This window comes from Ictidomys tridecemlineatus, chromosome 2 (genome assembly GCF_052094955.1).
Source record: "Ictidomys tridecemlineatus isolate mIctTri1 chromosome 2, mIctTri1.hap1, whole genome shotgun sequence".
In the NCBI taxonomy this organism is placed as follows: domain Eukaryota; kingdom Metazoa; phylum Chordata; class Mammalia; order Rodentia; family Sciuridae; genus Ictidomys; species Ictidomys tridecemlineatus.
The window spans coordinates 8,124,950-8,144,966 of NC_135478.1; the positions used below are offsets into that span (position 1 = coordinate 8,124,950).

General features: G+C 59.3%; 4 protein-coding genes and 2 non-coding genes across 8 annotated transcripts; 5 read left to right on the forward strand and 1 right to left on the reverse strand.

Annotated features, from left to right (window-relative positions):
• Positions 1-864: 864 nt before the first annotated feature.
• Positions 865-5,755, forward strand: Shfl (shiftless antiviral inhibitor of ribosomal frameshifting). Its single transcript, XM_078035826.1, has 8 exons — positions 865-1,204; positions 1,644-1,767; positions 1,923-1,972; positions 3,293-3,331; positions 3,544-3,693; positions 4,147-4,250; positions 4,370-4,524; positions 4,898-5,755. The coding sequence occupies exons 1-8, from the start codon at positions 1,184-1,186 to the stop codon at positions 5,131-5,133; spliced, it is 879 nt and encodes a 292-aa protein (XP_077891952.1). The 5' UTR covers positions 865-1,183; the 3' UTR covers positions 5,134-5,755.
• Positions 5,164-13,062, reverse strand: Angptl6 (angiopoietin like 6). Of its 3 annotated transcripts, none has more exons than XM_078035647.1 (8): positions 12,916-13,054; positions 12,110-12,214; positions 10,938-11,028; positions 8,086-8,668; positions 7,241-7,418; positions 6,551-6,738; positions 6,201-6,471; positions 5,164-5,596 (listed from the first exon to the last, which is right to left on the reverse strand). In XM_078035647.1, exons 4-8 carry the CDS (start codon positions 8,659-8,661, stop codon positions 5,406-5,408), a joined length of 1,404 nt encoding a protein of 467 aa, XP_077891773.1. In that variant the 5' UTR covers positions 8,662-8,668; positions 10,938-11,028; positions 12,110-12,214; positions 12,916-13,054; the 3' UTR covers positions 5,164-5,405. The 3 variants fall into 3 exon arrangements, with proteins under 3 accessions (XP_077891773.1, XP_077891769.1, XP_005336172.2); XM_078035643.1 differs by having other exon boundaries at positions 10,938-11,045; XM_005336115.5 differs by lacking the exon at positions 12,110-12,214 and having other exon boundaries at positions 12,916-13,062.
• On the forward strand, positions 13,055-16,916 carry Ppan (peter pan homolog). The gene is made up of 12 exons (XM_005336116.5): positions 13,055-13,170; positions 13,259-13,429; positions 13,801-13,902; positions 14,096-14,146; positions 14,253-14,423; positions 15,237-15,313; positions 15,513-15,620; positions 15,717-15,840; positions 15,928-16,006; positions 16,114-16,243; positions 16,314-16,471; positions 16,551-16,916. The coding sequence occupies exons 1-12, from the start codon at positions 13,153-13,155 to the stop codon at positions 16,766-16,768; spliced, it is 1,407 nt and encodes a 468-aa protein (XP_005336173.2). The 5' UTR covers positions 13,055-13,152; the 3' UTR covers positions 16,769-16,916.
• On the forward strand, positions 13,947-14,032 carry LOC120892125 (small nucleolar RNA SNORD105). Its single transcript, XR_005736782.1, has one exon. It is a non-coding gene; the product is annotated as a small nucleolar RNA SNORD105 (small nucleolar RNA).
• On the forward strand, positions 15,356-15,435 carry LOC120892132 (small nucleolar RNA U105B). Its single transcript, XR_005736788.1, has one exon. It is a non-coding gene; the product is annotated as a small nucleolar RNA U105B (small nucleolar RNA).
• A 312-nt stretch (positions 16,917-17,228) lies between the features above and the next one.
• On the forward strand, positions 17,229-20,013 carry P2ry11 (purinergic receptor P2Y11). Its single transcript, XM_005336274.4, has 2 exons — positions 17,229-17,285; positions 18,673-20,013. Exons 1-2 carry the CDS (start codon positions 17,267-17,269, stop codon positions 19,770-19,772), a joined length of 1,119 nt encoding a protein of 372 aa, XP_005336331.1. The 5' UTR covers positions 17,229-17,266; the 3' UTR covers positions 19,773-20,013.
• Positions 20,014-20,017: the final 4 nt, after the last annotated feature.

Genomic DNA, 20,017 nt, shown 5'->3' on the forward strand with positions numbered 1-20,017 from the left:
CTGAAAAAGCATTTTAGGATTGGTTTTCCCAAGGCAACTTTGCCTCCCAGGGACCGTGGCAATGTCTGGAGTCCAGTTTGATTGCGCAATTGGGGAGGGCTGTCCCTGGCACCTCGTGGGTGGAGGCCAGGGATGCTGCCCCGCACCCTACAGAGTCCAGGACATCTCACAAGGCGGTCCCCCCCCCTGACAGCGCATGCCAGCTGAGACCCTGCCCCAAACACCACTGTCGGCTTCCTTCTCCCCTCTATTCTTCGCCTAGCTAAAACCTTAAACTTCAGGGCTTCTGTACAAATTGTCCCCTTCTCCATGAAGCCATGGCTCGTGTCCTCAGGCTGGACAAGAGCCCATCTAAGGGCTCCCCAGCCCACTGCGTGAGAATGGTCCTGGACCACGGGATTGTCAACCTCCCGACTTACAGTGTGGATTCCCTGGCGCCTTGAGGCAGCGGATTCTGCCCGGCTGTTAGGGGCCAGGAATCTGTATTCTTCCTCATCGTCTGCCCCTACCGCGGTCCCACCGTGGGTGGCCCAGTGACCAGGGGAGTGTCTACGGTGTGGCAGGCTCCATTAAGTTTCCTGCCGGGGAATCCCGGCACACACTCTGCCCCAGGAGGTAGGCTTTCCTGTCGTGCCCATTTTACAGAGAAGTAAACTGAGCTTCAATGAGATGATGGTGGCCAGGTGAAAGACTCAGAGCAAGAAAAGGGGCCAGGTGCCTGATTCCCGGGAGAGCGAGAGCGCGAGCGCGGGGCGCAGGGTGACGAACTGGGGAGCGCGCTCGGAGGTGGGGGCCTCGGGGACCAGCCGCGGCCTTCGGATGCGGCCCCGCCCCCACGAGGGACGTGAAGACGCGGACCCCGCGCAGCGTGGGGACATGTGACCGACTGCAGAGGCCGCGCCGCCTCCCCCGCCCGAGGGGTGCGCGCTCCGCCGCAGGGCGCAGACCCCGGGCGCCAGGCTGGGTTCGGGGCGCCAGAGCAGAGGCGGAGCCGAGGCGGAGCCAGCGCGCCCCGTCCCCCAAGAATCGAAAGCGAAAGAGGGGCCGGGGAGGAAGGGCGGAGCCGCCGCGAGGCACCGCCCCCTGCCCTGCGCGGCGGCCGGACCGACGGGCGCGCCCAGGTAGGGGGCGGCCGCGCCGCGCAGTGCGGACCCTCGCGGAGACCTGCGCCGCCGCCGCCACCATGTCTCAGGAAGGGGTAGAGGTAGGAGATGGCTTTGGCTGGGCCGGGGGCCGCGACCGACGCCGAGGGGGCTTCGCAGTTCCGGGGGACTCCATCCGGAGCCAGCCTCCCCGCGGTGACGTTAGGCCCCCTTGGAGCAGAGAGCGACTCCCACGTCCCCCAGAGCGAAGCGCGGCCTCCCCGAGGGAAAGCGGGGGCTGCAGGGTCAGGGGTCAGGGACCAGGGGTTGTCTGGCCGTCCCCCGCCCCGTCCCCGAGGCCGGGCCGCGCGCTCCAGCCCGCACCCTCCCCCAGCGCCCCGCGAGGACTTTGGCTTTTTCCAGGAAATGCCTTAAAGGGATGCGGGGGGAGCGGAGGCCAAAACCAAGGGTCAAGCTCAGGCCCGAAGAAAGATACCCAGAGATGGGGGAGGGCCGTCGCTCCTCTCCTTCCCCTACTCGAGGCCCCTGTCCCCATCACAGCTGGAGAAGAGCGTCCGGCGCCTCCGGGAGAAGTTTCATGGGAAGGTGTCCAACAAGAAGGCAGGGGTGCTTATGAGGAAATTCGGCAGCGACCACACCGGAGTGGGACGCTCCATCGTGTACGGTGAGCGGCCGGGCCCTGGAGTTGGGCTGGGACCACGTGGTCTAGGGAGAGGCGTGGAGACCCTCTCCCCGGAGGTCCCAGCCTTGGGGAGACCGCGGGACCTGGAACTCCAACAGACCCCTCAAGGGCCTTTCCTTCACTGACTCTCCCATCAGGGGTAAAGCAGAGAGATGGACAGGAACTGAGTAACGACCTGGATGCCCAGGTAACCTGCCCCCTCGCCCAAGGACTGGGTAACCGGAAGGAGAGAGAGGGGACCCGACCCCACCGTGGTGACCCACTCTGGAGCAAGAGGGCCTGGCCACAGATGGTCCTCCACTCATCAACCGACCTCACGCACTTTTTCCCCTCTCAATCCGTTTCTGGCCGGGGCTTGAAACAGGCAGTGCAACAAGCCAGGCGGGAGAGGCCTCCAGAGGTCAGGGAAGGCTGCCTGGGGCTGGGGCTGCCAAGACTTCACGATGGGGAGAAGGGAGCCCCGGAAAAGGAAGCGGAGGCAAGAGGGAAGACAAAGATCTTCCAGGAGGAGGGAAGTCAGAAAGGGAACTGGCCCCAGAAGAAGGAGGGTTAGGAGCTGGGGAGGAGGGAGGAGGGAACCCGTGTGTGAAAGGAAGGAATGAATGGCTTTGAGGCACAGGTGCAAGATGGCCACCTGCATCGTAAGACAGCTTGGGTGGCTGATAATCTGAATGTCCCTGATGGAAAGGCCAATCACAGAGTTATTAAAGAGCATAATAAAGTATGTGTCTCTTTATATACATAGAGCATAGGATTACAAAAATAATAGCAATACATTGACTGAGCATTTCCCTTGTGGCAGGACTCCAGGAACTGACTTTTTTGTGGCAACAGTGACCCCATTAGACAGGTCCTAATATGCTTCACCCCATTTTACAGACATGGAAAGTAAGGCCCAGCATGATGACATCATTGTCCAGGTTCATGGGGCAAGCAGGTGCTAGCTGGGATTTGAACCCTGGCCACCTGGAATCAGAGCCTGGCTCTGAGGTGTCCCTCAATAACAACCCCAGGGACAAGTACCTTGCCCTACTTTCCACAGTTGGAAGTGACAGAGCCGAGATTCCAACCTGCCTCTGTCTGAATCCCCATCCCAAACACTTAGCCTAAGGCAGTGTGGCCTCAAGGAAGCAGTATGTCAGTGTCAATAGCCTGTGGTGAGTCTTCAGGCAGGAAGAGGGTATGGGGTCCAGGCTCCGCCAGCCATGCTCACTTGGGGTACTCTCAGGCTCTGGGCCTCGGTTTCCCTATCTGAGCAATGGGAATACTGGGCAACGCCCTCCTCCCAGGGCTGTTATTTGGATACCTGAGGCCACACTGGTGATTCTCAGTAAGTGAGGCGCGGCTCACTCAGCTCCTGGGACTTGGGGGCACCCTATTCTCAAAGGGAGCCAGGGCCACCTCTCCCCATCCAGGAGCCACCATGCAGGGACCCCTCCCCCAGCAAACAAGGGTACAAAGAGGCCCGAGAGCCTGGCCCAGTTTCTGCCCCAGTGTCTCCATCTAGGACCCACCAGAGGACATGAAACAGGATCGGGATATCCAGGTGCGTTGGTGGCTGGGACAAGGCCAGGGTGTGGGATGAGGGAGGAAAGGCAGAGAGGACATCTGTCTGTCCGTCCGTCCATCCATCCATCCATCCATGGCAGACAGCACAGGGGCAGGACAGGGACACATTTGTAGGGAGAAGAGGGCTGACATTTATGTTTGTGGAGGAGGGTGACCCCCCTTCTCGTCCCCACCAACCCCATTCCACAGGCGGTGGCCACTTCCCTCATGCCATTGACGCAAGCCAACCTGCGCATGTTCCAGCGTGCCCAGGACGACCTGATCCCTGCCGTGGACCGCCAGTTTGCCTGTTCCTCCTGTGATCACGTCTGGTGGCGCCGTGTGCCCCAGCGCAAAGAGGTGATGCTCCCAAGCTCGACCTTGATTCCGTCCCATACTTCACTCCTGAGCCCCGTCCTCAGCAGCCACCCCTCTGACCAGAGGACATGAGCCTCTGAGAGCTCAGTGACACTTCCAACCTTGGAGCCCGACTGTGAGCTCTGATCTCAACCCGTGGCACCGAGGTGGGCTCCTGACCTTGGATTTGAGAAGCCAAACCCCTGCCCAAGCGCCTGACCCTGTGCAGTTTGGCACCTACGGAGTCAAACCCGAGCCCCGCCACACCACGGCTGGCTTCTGCCCGGGGCCTGTGGGGCCCGCAGTGTGCCCACTGCCTTGGTGTCCACGTTGCCGCAGTGGCCGTCGCAGGCAGCCAGTGTGACCTGCTGGACATACAGTTCAGCAGCTCCAGCACCAGCAGCCTCTGCGGTGCCACTGCACTGGCGACAACCCAGTGCCCTCTCCACACCCCAGGTATCTCGGTGCCGGAAATGCCGCAAGCGCTACGACCCAGTGCCCTGTGACAAGATGTGGGGCGTGGCCGAGTTCCACTGCCCGAAGTGTCGGCATAACTTCCGGTGAGGGCACTGACCCCCACCCCACCCTCCTGCCCCTTCCCAGTCCTGTCCCACCCTGTCCTGGCCCCAACCCCGGCCCAGCCTCGCCCTCGGACCCTCACAGCCCTGCCCGCCCCCAGGGGCTGGGCACAAATGGGGTCCCCGTCCCCCTGCTACGGGTGCGGCTTCCCCGTGTATCCAACACGGATCCTGCCCCCGCGCTGGGACCGGGACATGGACCGCCGCAGCACACACACCCACTCCTGCTCGGCTGCCGACTGCTACAACCGGCGAGGTGAGCCCCACCACTGACCGCTCGGGCGGCCTGTGTCCTCCGTGTGGCCACAGCCCCACTCGCAGTCACCTTCCGGGCTCCCCTTTCCTTGGCCCGAGTCTTGCCCATGGGGTTCTGAGGTCTCGCGCAGTGGCCCACATCCAGGGTCCCGTGGCCTCTGTTCTGGGCTCCTGTCTTATCCCTGCAGTCCCAGCTGACCCCGTGTCCCTGGCTCTCTGTAGTCTCTATGTGCTCCATTTCCTGCAGCTCTGTCCTCATAATCTGTGGACTCGGTCCCTTCCTGGCCTCCACAGAGCCCCACATGGCCCCTGCTGCCTCATCCCAAGTCTCCCGGGACCTTGGGCCCGTGACCTCAGCTCCTCTCCCTCCCCAGAGCCCCATGTGCCTGGCACATCCTGTGCACACCCCAAGAGCCGCAAACAGAACCATCTGCCCAAAGTCCTCCACCCCAGCAACCCCCACATCAGCAGCGGCTCCACGGTGGCCACTTGCCTGAGCCAGGGCGGCCTCCTGGAGGACCTGGACAACCTCATCTTGGAGGACCTGAAGGAGGAGGAGGAGGAGGAGGAAGAGGAAGAGGAGGAGGAGGAGGGCAGGCCCAGGGAGTGACCCCCGCGGGCGCACACACCAGACGCGGGCTCTGGATGCTCTGTGTTGTTATAAATGTGAGCTCAAAGCCGAGACAAGTGCCCTTGGGGAGCTGTCTGGGCCCGCGACACGGGTGGGGGACTCCTGGGTCCCATTCTGGGGCTCTGGGGAGCAAATCCACAGTGGGAAAGTCCGGGACAGGCTCAGCACTGAGCCACAGAGAGGTGCGGCCAGGACAATTTAGTCTTCTGCTGGGAAACACCCTGGGGCCAGGCGGGCAGAGGCCCGGGCAGTCAGGGCCTGGCGGGTCGGATCAGCATGGCGGCCTTCTTGAGGGAGTACGCCCCGCCACGGAACTCAGCCCAGTAGACACCATCCTGGTAGCGGTTTCGGTAGTGGCCACCACGGTGCCACACACCGTTGAGGTTGGAGTGGGCACAAGCATGGTACCACCAGCCCCCGCGCTGGTACAAGGCACAGTTACCTGAGGGGAAAAGAGTGGGTGTCCTCACCAGATTGAACAAGCCTCCCCTGCACGCCATGTGCAAGGCATGTGCCAGCCATCCCCTGGTCCTCCCCAGTCTTACTGAATATAAGCCCTGATCCTCCATTTCCTCTCCAAAATAAAAACCCTGGCCTCCCACTTTGTTTTTCAGAGTAATAGTCTTAATGCCTTCCCTGTCTCCTTACCAAAGTACAAGACACACCTTTCCCACTTTTAAAAATTAGTCATCATCACTCATTCCTTTATCAGGAAAAAAAAATTCCTGCTTCCTTTCTAGAATAAGAGACTGGGCTGGGGTGGGTGCAGCTCAGTGGTAAAGAGCTTTCTTAGCCTGTGTGAGGTCCAAGATTTGATCCCCAGTGCACGTGCATGCACACACGCACAAAAAGAGCAAGAGTGAGAATATCCTGGTTCTCACCCTATGCCCTCCAGAAGAGAACAGAATCATAAAAGTCCTAGCCTTGTTCTCTTGCTTTCCTATTCAAATACTTATCAGAGGGGAATCCTGTCCACTGCTTTTCATTCCCTACCCAGAACAGGAGTCCCACCTGCCCTACCCTCCCTCCAGAATAAGAACTCCTACCGGAATAGGAGTCTCGATCTCTATCCAAAGTGCTGAAGGGTTTGTCGTTGTGCCAAGAAAGAGAATCTCCAGCGTCACCGTGGTACTGGCCAAGCCGTAGGCGATAGTGGTCACTCTCGGGTTCCAGAGAGAAGCTATCATAGTGGGCACGTGCCCCACGGCCCCCCCAGTCCTCCAGGAGCACCAGCAGCTCGTGGTCCCCCCGGCTGGTCAGCTGATGCACAGGTTCGAGGCCCAGCCAGTATTCCCCGTCAGGCCGCCCAAAGCCCACCTGGCGAGACGTGAAGAGTCGGGAGGTCAGGGACGTTGCCCTGCGCCCCCCCCACCCCGTGCCGCCCGGGCCTGCCCACCTTGTAGTGCTGCCAGGTGGTGAAGAAGTTGACTGAGCCGTCCTGGCGCCGCTGGATCACTGTCCACCCTCCGCCCTCCAGCTGCTGCTCGCACCACGCGGACACCTGGAGCCGGCCGAGTCGCAGCTCGTAGACCCCACTCTGGCTGTGGCCTGCCTGGTAGGCCTCCGCACAGTCCTGCCACGGGCCTAAGGGCACAGGGATGGAGGCACAGCCGGGCCAACCAACTCCTCAGCAGAACAAGAGTCCTCCTCCTTGCTGGTCCCCTCACAAAACAGACTCTGCCCTCCCTTTCCCTCATCCAAGTAACACCAGCAGCCACTTCCTCACCTCACCTCGCAAGTCCTTCTCTCATAAGAGCAAATGTGGAGCCCAGGGCGCTTAGTTCTGTCATCTCCTCACCAGAATATATGTCCTGAACTTAGACTGAACCAACTCCACTCACCCAAGTAGCAGTCCTCCACCTGCTGTCCCCTCATCAAAATGAGAGTCCCTCCCCTCATATTTTCTCTCCTATTTTCACACCATAGTAAGAAATTTTGTCTTTATATAAGCGTTGCATTATAAGATAAAAGCAGCCTTTCCTCCAGTCTTCACTATGAGAAGACTCTCCCATGAAAATCTTGACTCATTTCCTTCCACCCACACTGCAATGGAGATCCCCTGGCTCCTCAGACCCCCTCATTTTACCTGATGGCTTGGTAGGGATCACAGGGGACCCTGCAGGCCTAGGAGAGGCCAAGGGGCCCTGTTGTCTCCGGGTCTGGTCTCTCTGGGGCTCTGGAGCTGGGTCCAGCCTCCTGCTGGTGTTACTGGTGCTGCCCACCAGACTCAAGGGCACCACAGGCACCAGGGGCGGGGGCAGGACCTGGGGCGATGGAAAAAGTCAAGTGCAATTGCATCAATGCCTAGCTCAGGAGGCATGGTCTCTCAGGGCCAGAGAGGATGTAGACTCTCCCAGTGCCCCAACAGGAACTTGGTGGGGGACGCGTCCCAGCCCTAAATCCCCCCCTGGAGATTCTCTCTTGGTCATCAAGCACAGATAGAGCTGGGCTAAAATTCTCTTTGGTGCTGAGAGCTTAACTCAACTGCACCTCAGTCTCCTCTGTGAAGCTGGAATAACAGGAGCATGTCCTACCTGCTATTTAACAGATTCTCCCATCAACACGGTAAGATAGGGACTATCAGAGAAACTATCTTTTATGCAAAATCCAGGGCCAGATATTTCTAGAATTCAGAATGGCATGGCAAAATTCTGAATGACAGGGATGCCCGGTCACTGGTCCTTATACACGGTAATAATATGCTTGGGTGGAGGAGCGTATGAATATTCACATTAAATGGGTAAGTAAAGGCTATAAATAGCCCCTAACTATATTTTGACCCAAATAAGTAATGAAAGGAACGGATAGGAATCTCGTTTCCAGGTTTTTCGGATTTCGGAACTGCAGATAACATCCTGGGGTTGCAGAAGGCCCATTTCACAGATGATGTGCACAGCAAACAGATGCTACTGAGAAAGGCTTTCTGGTTACCTGCTGTTGCCCGCCGGCGCCCCCCGGGCACAGGCGCTCCAGGCGGGCGATGAGGTCGCTCTGCTGGCTGACCAGCTGTGCCAGCTCTCGAAACTTGACGTCCAGCTGGTGGAAGCGGGCGGCGGCCTGCTGAGCCTCGGCCGACGCATTGAGCACGCGTTCCCCGAGCAGCGCCAGAGCAGCGGCAGGCTCCGCCCCCTGGCTCGGCCCCGCCCCCGTGCCGGCCTCATGCTGCAGCTGCGCGCGCAGCTGGCCCAGGCGCGCGCTCAGGCCGCGGCTCTCCTTGCGCAGCGCGCGCACCTCGCCGGCCACTGCGCCGTCGGCGGCGGCCAGCCTCTGCAGCTCGCGCAGCAGCTCCTCGTGGCGGCCGACGCGCATGCGCAGCGCCGCCACCTCGCTGGCGTTCACGGCTTCGGAAGTGGGTCGTGCGGCAGCTGCTCCGCTCCAGCACACGGCACCGGTGAACTTCTGCTGGGGCAGCACGAAGGTGTAGGTGCAGCGCGGGGCGCCCGCCCGCGCCCACGACGCGCCCAGCAGGAGCAGCAGCGGCAGCGCGCGCAACCGGGGCACCGACATGACGTTCCTGCAAGCAGGGGAGGACAGGAGGCGGTTGCACCGGGAGCCCACGTCCGGCCCCCCATTCGGGCGACGCACGCGGGCATGCGTGTGTCCACTCCTGCTTGGCCGCGGGTCCGGGATCCGTCTCCGTCTCTTTCTCCGAGACGCCCCAGGGCGATCCCTCTCCGGATCCAGGCGCCCTGCGGTTAAAATGCCTCCTGCATTCATTCATCAAATGCTTATTGAGCGCCGACTGTGTGCCAGACTCTTTTCTAGTCGTGAGCGAAGCACAAAAGTCCCCGCCCTAGTGGGCAAGAAACAAATATAGGATTCGTAGAGTATATTAGTCAGCCGGTGCTAAGTGCTAAAAATAACGGTAGCTCGGAGCGGGAGGGATGTGAAGAGTCCACACAGGGGCTGTTTGAGAGGAGGTGGATGCGGACAGGGGAAGGCTTCCAGGAGGAGGTGACGGCAGGAAGTCGTGGGAAAGTCTGGAGAGAAGCAACCCCGGCAAGGGTAACGCAAGTGCAAAGGCCCGAGTCGCCCACGCCGGCGGTACTAAGGAAAATGTAAGGGGCTGGAGCAAAAGCAGAGGGAGAACGCTTGCTTAGCATGTGCAAGGCCCGGGGTGCCTTCCCAGCACCTAAAAAAAAAAAAAAAAAAAAGCAGAGGAAAGCGGGTGGTGAGATGGGGGAGGCGCAAGTCTGGTAACAAAGCCCTCCCCCTCCAACCCAGAGTGAGCACATCTGCTTCCCTTCATAACAGACCCAGGCCTCCGCCAAGCCTGGGCGCCTCTGTTTAGATCCTGAATTCCTCCAGCCCCCTGCCCCCCCCCCAGGGTCCCAGCTCATGACACCACCTGGCTTTCCTTACAGCAGCTGCCCCCCCACTTCCAACACTCTGCCCTCAGCAGCCAGTGGACACCTTGACCTCAGGAGTCTGTTCCTATCCTTCCTCTACTCAACCTTCAGTAGTTCCCACCTCACTTAGCGTGAAAGCCCTAGTCCTCCCAGTGACACACTCTACCTCGTCCCCTCCCTGCCCTCACGCCTCCAAAGCACCCAGGAACAGCACTTGGCCAGATCCTGCCTCAGGGCCTTGGCATTTGCAGTCAGCTCCACATGCAACATTCTTTGGATTTTAACGTGCCCCCCCCATCCTGGTTCAGGTCCCACTAGATCTGGGCTGCACTTCCTGACTCTCTGTGTTTTTCAGTTTATGCCCCACTCATTGCTACTTATTTGCATACCCCCACTGCATTCCCCGGGGTTTCTGGGGTTTCCTTGGCTGCCTTATCCTGTGCCTAAAATAGTGCCTAGCACTCCTCCCCAGGCCCCAGTCCCCAGGTCAGGTGTGCCCCAGCCCCAGGTGTTCCAAGTGCTCCTGCAGGTGAGCTCAGACAGAATCTTTACTGGCAAATGGATACTTGTGGCCACCACCCTGGCCCTGCCAAAGCCACACCTATGCCCTCCTCACCTTCATCTCCAGGCCCCAGGGTTCACACCTTTGCAGTCTCAGAAGGGGACATGCATGCCTGTGTGTGCTTACTGACCCTTGGAACCTGTATGCCTGTTTGTGTGGCAACAGGGACACAGCCTCAACCAAAACACAGAACCTCTGCCCTCCTGGATCTAATAGTGTCCTTGGGGAAACTATGGAATACTCCGCAGGGAAGTCAGAGCAATGGAGTTTAGGAGGAAAATCAGATAGGAAGAGGGAGAGTCTGGAGCTGGGGAGAAGGGACGTAAAGAGAGAGATCAGGAAAAGTCTCACTGAAAGGGCGACACTTGCGCAAAACCTGAAGGAAGAGAGAACGGGAACAGTAAGTGCAAAGACCCTAAGGTTGGACCTTGCTTTGGATATGCTCAGGGAACAGCAGGGGAAGCCCTGTGTGGAACAGAGTGAGCAAGAGGGAGAGCAGGAAATGAAGGCAGAGAGGTAGCAGGACATAGGGTGCTCAGTATTGGGGGCCTTGAGGAGGACTTGGGGTTCTACTCTGAGTCGGGGGGGCCAGGAAGGGTTCTGAGTGGTGGAAGGGCCCATTTGCTATTGTACTGACACACCAAGAAAGAGCTGTCAGGGTTGGGAGGGTCTTCTCTTTCCAACACTCAGTCTCCCACAACAGGAATGGACCAAATCCCCTGGAGCTGGAAGGTGTGTAAAACCCAGCGCCTTTCATGTTGTCAGCCTGGGGTGGTGAGCAGGAGGCCTGGGAGCCTCCTCCGCCCAGCCAAGCAGAGGCCAGGGTCTCCTGACAAAGAGAATCAGCATCCACCTGCACTCCCATCTCTCACCTCTCACACGACCAAGACCCTGAATCCAGCGAAGCTCACAGCAGGCACAAGAAGTCAGAGGAAAAGCCGAGGGTCCGGGAGGGCCTCTGAGCTAAGGAAGGGGAGAGGCTGGTGAGAAAGGAGAGAGAAGACTTGGTAACCACCCCCGGCCCCCAGAATCTGGGAGTGGAGCAACTGTAAATATTTAGCCTTTCCCACGTGAGAACGGAGGCAGAATTGCCAGACCCCCCTGCCCAGGCCACCAGAGCCTGATAACACCGGTCAGTGCCCTGGACGTCCTTTCTCTTCCTCCCAGTGGAGCGAGTGGGAGGCTGCAGGCCCTGGTAGGACCTGCAGGATCCCAGCCCCAGACACATAGAAGGATAATGCTGGAGAGCATCAGTGGGCACCTACTGTGTGTCCGACGCACCTCTGAACTCTACACCTTTTATCTCATTTAATCCTAGAAGCCCACTCCAGATTCTCTGTGTAGCAACATTTTAGAAAAGGGAAAAAGTTCAGAGAGGGTGAGCCACTTGCCTGCACTCACACGGCCAGAAAGAGATACAGGGGGATTCAGTCCAGATAGCTTGGATCCTGAACTTATACATACAACACAACAGTCACACACATGCGTGTGCATAACAAAACAAAGACACACACACTCGTGCCGTTACCCAACAAAACTGACAAAGTACTGCGCAAAGCAGCAAAGATAGACAAATGAAGTTCATGTACACATGACCACTAGTTCATCTGGCACACCCACAAAGACAAGGAGGGCTAGGGACATTGCTCAGTGGATTCCATCCCCAGCACCATAAAAAAAGAACAAAAGACACAAGAAACATAACGAAGATCTAGGCAACAATTGTATGTTCAAATATGGCCACACAGTGAAACTCAAAGGGAAATATCCACGGGTTGTGGGTCTGGGTCTGCCCCTCAGACATGAACACGCCAGGTACATGTGGCCACACACAGGCAGCACAGAGATACCAAGCCGGCACACAGCAACGCCCAGATGCCCATCTGCCAAACCATGAATGTTTGTCCCTCATTCACTGGGTCACATTTTCACAAAAGTCAAATCACACAGGGACAGAACAGGAGGAAATAACCATGCAGTCATTTCTCAGAGGTAGAAAGAGATTCATGCAGAGCCCCCCCGGAAGCGGGCCGGGGCCCCTGACCTGTATGAAGGCCCTGCCGGCCAGCAGCCCAGCACGGGGGGAGCAGCCTCCTTCCCCACTTCCAACAGTCCTGAACTCCTGCAGTAACCCGAGTGGACTCCGGGGCTGCAAGAGGAAATGGTTGTCCCAGATCTGAGCGAGGCTGCCAGGCTGGGCTCTGGGCCGGGGCTGGGCCCCCCACCCTCAGCCCCTGCCGGCTTCCCCATTGGCAGCAGAGAGAGGAGAAACCTCCTAAGTCACAGACAGACTGAGGGAGGGAGAGAGGCCACCGAGTGGAGAGACCTGGGGAGAAGGGAGAGACAGGGAAGCGATGGAGAGGAGAGGGGAAGGCTGGAAACCGACTGATGTTGGAGGAAAGGGAGGCCGAGATGGGAGGACAAAGGATGGGGAGGGGGCAGGGGCTGGGGGAGCCGAGAGAGGGCCTGGGCGGGTGGCCTCCCCTCCCAGGCGAGGTTTTGGGGGAAAGCCAGAGGCTGAGGCCAAGACCCGGGCTCTGGGTGGAAGAGGGCGGGGTGGACTATTCTCGAAGCGCCCGCCGTGCCCAAAGTCTCCGGAAGTTGAGGTGGAGTTTCCATCCCCAGCCCATCGGCCGACAGGACGAGAATGGAAAACCGCCATGGCCTGATTCCCTCTCTGGCTGCTCCCAAGTGCCTGGTGCCAAGGTGTCAAGCACTGTGTGCACATTCCGTCTCTTGGCTCGCAGCCCAGGGCAGACAGTCCCACCCTCACTTTGGGGTACTGTAGGATCCTCGAAGTGGAGACGTAATGGCGCCGCTGGACGAAATGGGCCCGGGCGGGATTCGAACCTGTGGATAGGCTTCTCCGCCTCCCGGAGCTGTTCGACCCCACCCTGGTTTCCGTAGAAACAGGCACCGGTGTCTCCATAGCAACCCCTCCAAAGATTTCCTACTCCCCGCCCCCGCTCCCCTCGAGGCCACTTAGTGCGCAGCCCGCCCGATGACGCCATCGGCTCCGGCGCCGGAAGTGAGCAGCGCGGCGCCGGAAGTGGCCGGCAGAGACGGCCTCGTGGAATAGACGGCAGCATGGGGCAATCGGGGAGGGTATGGCGCGGCGGCCGAGGGTGCGGGGAGTACCGGCGGGGTCCCGGCGGAGGCCGAGGCGCTCACCGTTCGTCTGTCGTCCCCTCAGTCCCGGCACCAGAAGCGCGCGCGCGCCCAGGCGCGGCTCCGCAACCTCGAGGCTTACGCCGCGCAACCGCACTCGTTCGTGTTCACGCGGGGCAGTGCGGGTCGCAGCGTCCGGCAGCTCAGCCTGGACGTGCGTCGGGTCATGGAGCCGCTCACCGCCACCCGTCTGCAGGTCTGCCCAGCCAGCCCGCCTCTACCCACCCTGGGCCGTCATCGCGGCTGAGGGCCGGCTCTGAAACCTCGGGAGGCCTCTGTGTCCCGACTGGAGAACGGGACCTACCTGAGGACAGGGTCTCTGCATCTAGCTTGGGGCTTAGTTGGACAGTGGGGACAGCAAACCGTAGCTTCTCTGAAAGACCTGGGGCAAGGCTTCACTGGGCTTCTGATTGCTCATCTGTTAACGAAAGGTGCATAGGAGGCAAGGAGCAGAGATGGCACTTAACTAAACCCTGGTTCTAGCGATCGGGACCCTCAGCTGAAGGTCACTGTCTTGGTCAGTGAGGAATACCGCTATTCGTTTCTTTTCCTTTTTGTAATTTCTAGATCCGTAAGAAGAACTCGCTGAAGGACTGTGTGGCAGTGGCTGGGCCCCTTGGGGTCACACACTTCCTGATCCTAAGCAAAACAGAGACCAGTGTCTACTTTGTGAGTGGGCATCCACACCTTTCATCTCCCCTAAGCCCTCTCCTTCCTTGTCTCTCATGATGAAACCCTGTGCCTCTGAGCTGCCATGATTCTGGCTTCAAAGTAAACGCTCTGAAGAGACAGGCAGAGGTTCCCACTTGCCCTGCCCCTGCTGAATACCTGCATCCGCACTGATCCTCTTTTTCTCCTGCAGAAACTGATGCGGCTCCCAGGAGGCCCCACTTTGACCTTCCAGATCAACAAGGTGAGGGGTGGAGGTGGTACAGGGGCCATGTTAGGTAGGAGCTGGGCTTGGGGATGGCCCCTGCCACATGTGAGTGATAATCATCCACTCCCGTCCTGCCTTGCAGTACACACTGGTGCGAGATGTGGTCTCCTCGCTGCGCCGGCACCGCATGCATGAGCAGCAGTTTGCCCACCCTCCCCTCCTCGTACTCAACAACTTTGGACCTCACGGCATGCATGTGAAGCTTATGGCCACCATGTTCCAGAACCTGTTCCCCTCCATCAACGTGCACAAGGTAGGCTGGGCCTCTTGTCTTGGCAGGTGTGGGTGGATGGGTCATGGAATGGGTACCACCAGCCCTTTATTAATGACCTTATTTGATAGAGGGGAAACAGGTTTACAGAGATGTCATTAGCCTGAGGTTAGAATCAAGAGTGTGCGACTAGTTGGGCACAGTAGTGCGTGTCTGTAATCTCAGCACCTCAGAGAGCTGAAGCAGAATTGCAAGTTCAGAGCCAGCCTCAGCAACTTAGTAAGGCCCCAAACAACTTAGACCCTGTCTGAAAATAAAAAGGTGAGGGGCGGGAGGTTGAAAGAGTGCAGGACTGGAGTTTTGTTTGGGGCTCATAACCACCTTCAGAGTTGGGGATTAAACCCAGGCCCTTGTGCATGCTAGGCCAAGGACTATAGGGTTTGGTTTGGTTTGGCACCAGGGATTGAACCACCCAGGGGCACTTAACCACAGAGCCACATTCCCAGCCCTTTTTTATTTTGATGCAGGGCCTTGCTAAATTGCTGAGGCTGGCTTTGAATTTGGGATTCTCTTGCCTCAGTCTCCTGAGCTGCTGGGATTACAGTCATGTGCCACCGTGCCCAGTAGGACGCAGTTTTTTTTCAGAGCCCCAGCCCCTAGTCCATGTTGGCAGCAGTTCTCCTGCTCAATAGGGAATCTGATGTGGGCACCACTTGCAGCACCAGCAGCTGCATGGCATCACCAGTGCTCCCCACCAAACATGAGGTTCCTGGAGCATGGCCAGTGGTGTGGGGCCTGCTTGGCCAGGGTTGTGCAGGCTGCAGGCAGCTCACTGGGTCCCTTCTCTTCCCTCAGGTGAACCTGAACACCATCAAGCGCTGCCTTCTCATCAATTACAACGCTGACTCCCAGGAGCTGGACTTCCGCCATTAGTGAGTGCTCTGAGAGGGAGTGAGGGGTGCAGGGCCAGGCCTCCTTGTGCGACTGATGACAGCACAGCTGCTGAGACTCCGTGATTGCTCAGTCTCAAAGTAAACGCTCTGATGCACTGCCCAGAGGCAAGGGGCACAGAATGGGTTCTGACGCTGTGACCTAACGTCACTCGTACCCCACCCCGCTTCTGCCGTGCAGTAGCATCAAAGTGGTTCCCGTGGGTGCAAGTCGGGGGATGAAGAAGCTCCTGCAGGAGAAGTTCCCCAACATGAGTCGCCTGCAGGACATCAGTGAGCTGCTGGCCACGTGAGGAGGGCTCAGGGTGGGAGGTCACTGCAATCCAAGGGCCCTAGAACTGTCCCTGGAGTCTGATCACCTGCTAAGTCCCATGTGTCCCCACAGGGGTGCAGGGCTGTCAGAAAGTGAGGCGGAGCCTGATGGCGAACACAACATTACTGAGCTACCCCAGGCCATTGCAGGACGTGGCAACATGCGGGCCCAGCAGAGCGCAGTGCGGCTCACAGAGGTGATGCTCAGTGGCAGGGGTGACCTTCTCTGGCAGCCCCCAGTCCCAAAGAAGAACTGACTCTTCCTCCATCCCCCATCCCCCCAGATTGGTCCCCGGATGACACTGCAGCTCATTAAGATCCAAGAGGGCGTCGGGGAGGGCAACGTGCTGTTCCACAGTTTCGGTGAGGCTAGGGTTGGCCAGGCTCGGGTTCAGGGATACGAGGCCAGCCAGGGTAGGTTGTGGTGCTACAGCACACAGGACCTTGGTGACCTGTGTCCTCCTGTTCAGTGCACAAGACGGAGGAGGAGCTGCAGGCCATGCTGGCAGCCAAGGAGGAGAAGCTGCGGCTCAAGGCCCAGAGGCAGGATCAGCAGAACCAGAATGTCCAGCGCAAGCGGGAGCAGCGGGAGGCCCACAGGTCCCTGTGGACAGCTGGGCGGGCTGGATGGCCCTCCAGCAGGTGGCTGGCTGACAACCATCTCCTGCAGGAAGAAGAGCCTGGCAGGCATGAAGAGAGCTCGTGCTGATGGGGACAGTGATGCTGAGGACCCAGGGGTGCCCCCAGAGGCCGAGGGGGCTGGCCAGCAGGAGGAAGAAGATGAAGCAGAGTATTTCCGCCAGGCAGTGGGCGAGGAACCTGATGAGGGTGCGTGGCAGGGTCCTGCAGCTGGGCACCCAGGACATGTTTTTGGTCCTTGGGGGCCCTGACGACTGTCTTCCCACAGACATGTTCCCCAGGGTGACCAAGCGGAGACTGCACACCGGGCCTCCAGGCAAGAAGCAGCGGGTGAAGGAGCGGAGGCCTAACCGAGACAGGGGTCAGGACGGTGGCCGGAGGCCTCTGAAGCCCAAGAGTAGACCCACGGGAGTCCAGGGCAAGCAGGGGCACAGAGGGACTGCCCGAGAGCGCAGCCGGGGGAGGCCACTGAAGAGAAGGGCTTGAGTCTGAGCCCAGTGATGCATGGAATGCCCCAGATTGGGGCCCAAAAGAGCTGCCCCTGTGCAGCCCTGGTTTCCTTTCATAAAGGAGTGGTAGTCTAACCCCCAGCCCCCCAGCCCCACCCTCACACATCAATAAAGACTGAACTTGGCGCGTGTCTGAAGTCTGCTTTCTGGATGGATCAGGGGCACCTGGTGCCCAACATGACAGCCTAGGAACCAGGGCCAACCTGGTTTCTGCCCCAGATCCTGGTGCATGTCCCCCCCTCTGGCAGTGAGGAGACCAGTGGTTGACCATGGTGTCCTGTGCTGAGGCACTGGGCCCCTCCTGGTCTCCCCTCCCCCAGGTCCCTGAGCAGACTACCTTCTGCTGTGGTGCAATGAGGAAGGAAGCTGGGCGTCTGACCAGCTCTGCAGGCTGAGGGAGGGGCTGCTGGTGACTGGGGTGGAGCCTCAGCCGGGCTTGGCGTGGGTGGCGGGCCACAGGCTGGCTGATCAGGCCATGGCGGCCACCATCTCAGGTAAGGAGCAAGTGCTGGACTAATTAAGGGTCGAGTGGACACATGGCAGGAGTTAGGCTGCTCAACCCAGGTGGTGACAGAGGGGCTGGCCAGGGATCTTCAGGAAGAGGGGAGAGGGTTAAAAGGTGCTTGGCAGGAGGCTTCAGAACCTTCTGAGGGACAGGCTGGGCTGGAGCGGGGCTTGCGCATCCCCAAGAACTAGGGGCCAGCCTGCCACACAGAACAGGCCAAGTTTTCAGATCACAAAGCTAAGGCTGAGGGAGGGGCACACAAGGGGATGGGAACCAGCTCTGCGGCACTTATTGGGGACAATGACAGTGGCGCTTCCTGCCCTCCTGGAGGGGATTCTGGTGGAAATGTTCATTATGATCAAAAGAAGATAACCTGGCTATGGTAAAGAGCAGGGAAAGGGGGCTGGAGGACATGAGCGATGCACGTCCCACTTGAGGGAGATCAGTCCTCCTCCAGACATGGTCAGATTCCAGGGGTAGCAGGAAGGGTGACTTGCATGACTGACTGGTGACTCAGTAACTGAGCAAGAAGAACAGTCAGTGCAAAGGCCCAGGGGCTGGACATGTCTAAGGATCAGCCAGGAAGCTGGTGGTTTGGGGGTTGCTGTAGGGAGTCATGGCTGCGGAGAACACGAGGGAGGGAGAGTGAGAGGGATGGTTCCTTCAGGGCTTTGTGGGATGGAACTTTATTTTGGGGGGGAGGGGGGATTCTTGGCGTTAACCCCAGGCCCTTGCACAAGCCAAGAACATGCTCTTCTGCTGAGTTCTAACCCCTGCAGAACTGACCTTTCTGAAGCAGGAGCCATGGAGGCCTGTGCGGGTGAGACCTCCCTCTGGTGCTCACAGGCACCCTCTGGGTTGTAGGGAGGACAAGGTGAAGCAGGAAGCTGGAGGTCCAGGGCTCACAGGGCTGGTATAGGTGGGGGATGATGGGGGCTGGCTCAGGAAGGGGCTAGGGAGGGACAGATTCTGATGTAGCACTGCTGGGACTTGCTGATAGATTCGACTTCAAGGACTAGTGTAAGTTTGGGGACTCCCTGAGGTTCCTGCCCTGGGGCCCACGGCTCTGCTCTGGGTAGTCATTGCTGACCTACATGCAGACCACCATGAGAGCACTGGCCCTCTGCTAGTGCTCAGCCGGTCCTCCGTGACCCAGTGAATTCATCAGCTAAGTAATAGAATCTCTTGACTCTGGGCCAGATTCCATTGCAAACAGGAGCCGAGGCTGGTGTCCCTTGCAGGACATGAGGACCTCGGGAGATGGTGCATGCAGGCCCCAGCAGGAAGAATCAACCTCACTGCAGATGTGGGCTGAGGGCAGCAGGAACCATGCTGAGGAAGGACAGAGCTCAGCTGTTCACATCCCCCACCCACAGGTGACAAGTCCTGCCCTGAGAAGTTCACAGCAGCTGCTGACCTTGTGCTTAGTAGCTACCAGCAGGACTTCCTCTGGCCTGTTCTGGTGGCTGAGTTCCTGGTGGCCATGGCTGGCAATGGCCTGGCCCTGTACCGCTTTGGCAGTCGCGAGCAGCGGCCCTGGAACCCAGCTGTGGTCTTCTCTGCCCAGCTGGCCATCAGCAACCTGCTCTATGCCCTGACGCTGCCCCCGCTGGCCGCCTACTTCTACCCACCCAAGAACTGGCGCTATGGGGACATTGCCTGCCGCCTGGAGCGCTTCCTCTTCACCTGCAACCTGCTGGGGGGTGTCATCTTCATCACTTGTATCAGCCTCAACCGATACCTGGGCGTTGTCCACCCCTTCTTCACCCGCAGCCACCTGCGGCCCAAGCATGCCTGGGCCATCAGTGCCACTGGCTGGGCCCTGGCAGCCCTGCTGGCCGCCCCCATGCTCAGCTTCTCCCGCCTAAAGAGGCCTCAGGAGGGAGCAGGTCCATGCAGCACAAACAGGCCTGAGGCCTGCATCAAGTGCCTGGGGACAGCAGATGACCACCAGCTTGCAGCCTACAAAGCCTACAGCCTGGTACTGGCAGGGCTGGGTGGTGGCGTGCCACTATTGCTTTCCCTGGTGGCCTATAGTGCCCTGGGGTGGGCCGTTTTTCGCAGCCATGGTATGACAGCAGGCGAGAAGCTGCGTGTGGCAGTGCTGGTGGCCAGTGGTGTAGTCCTCTACGCCAGTTCCTACATGCCCTATCACATTACACGGGTGCTCAATGTGGATGCCCGGCAGCGCTGGTACACCCGCTGCCCAGGCTTTGCAAATGAGACCCAGGCTAGGGGGGCGCTGGAGCTGGGGCCCTATCTGGGCTTCCAGGTGATGCGGGGCCTTGTGCCCCTGGCCATCTGCATACATCCCCTGCTCTACATGGCTGTGGTGCCCAGCCTGAGCTGTTGTCGCCAAAACTGCCCACAGTGTGTCGGAGGCCACCCAGAAGACAAGACTGCTGGCCAAGACCTGTCTCTTGATAATGACAATCTCCGAACCCCAGAACCCCAGGCCTCTGAGCTGAGCCTGTGACCCGCCTGCTCTCGCCACCAGGCACTGGGACAGGACTAGAGTGAGAACCAGAGCACAGCAGGCATCGGCCCTGACGCACCAAGAGGCCGCTGAGCTGCCACTGCCTCCCTAGAGCAAGGCCTGTGCCCCTGGCCAGGGTGGGACAGCTGGAGCCCAGGCCAGCACACGATGGATTCCTCACCCACAGCACCCACCCAAGAAGGCCCCACGGGTTTAGGGGGCCAACACCAGCCTGGAGAGCTGGT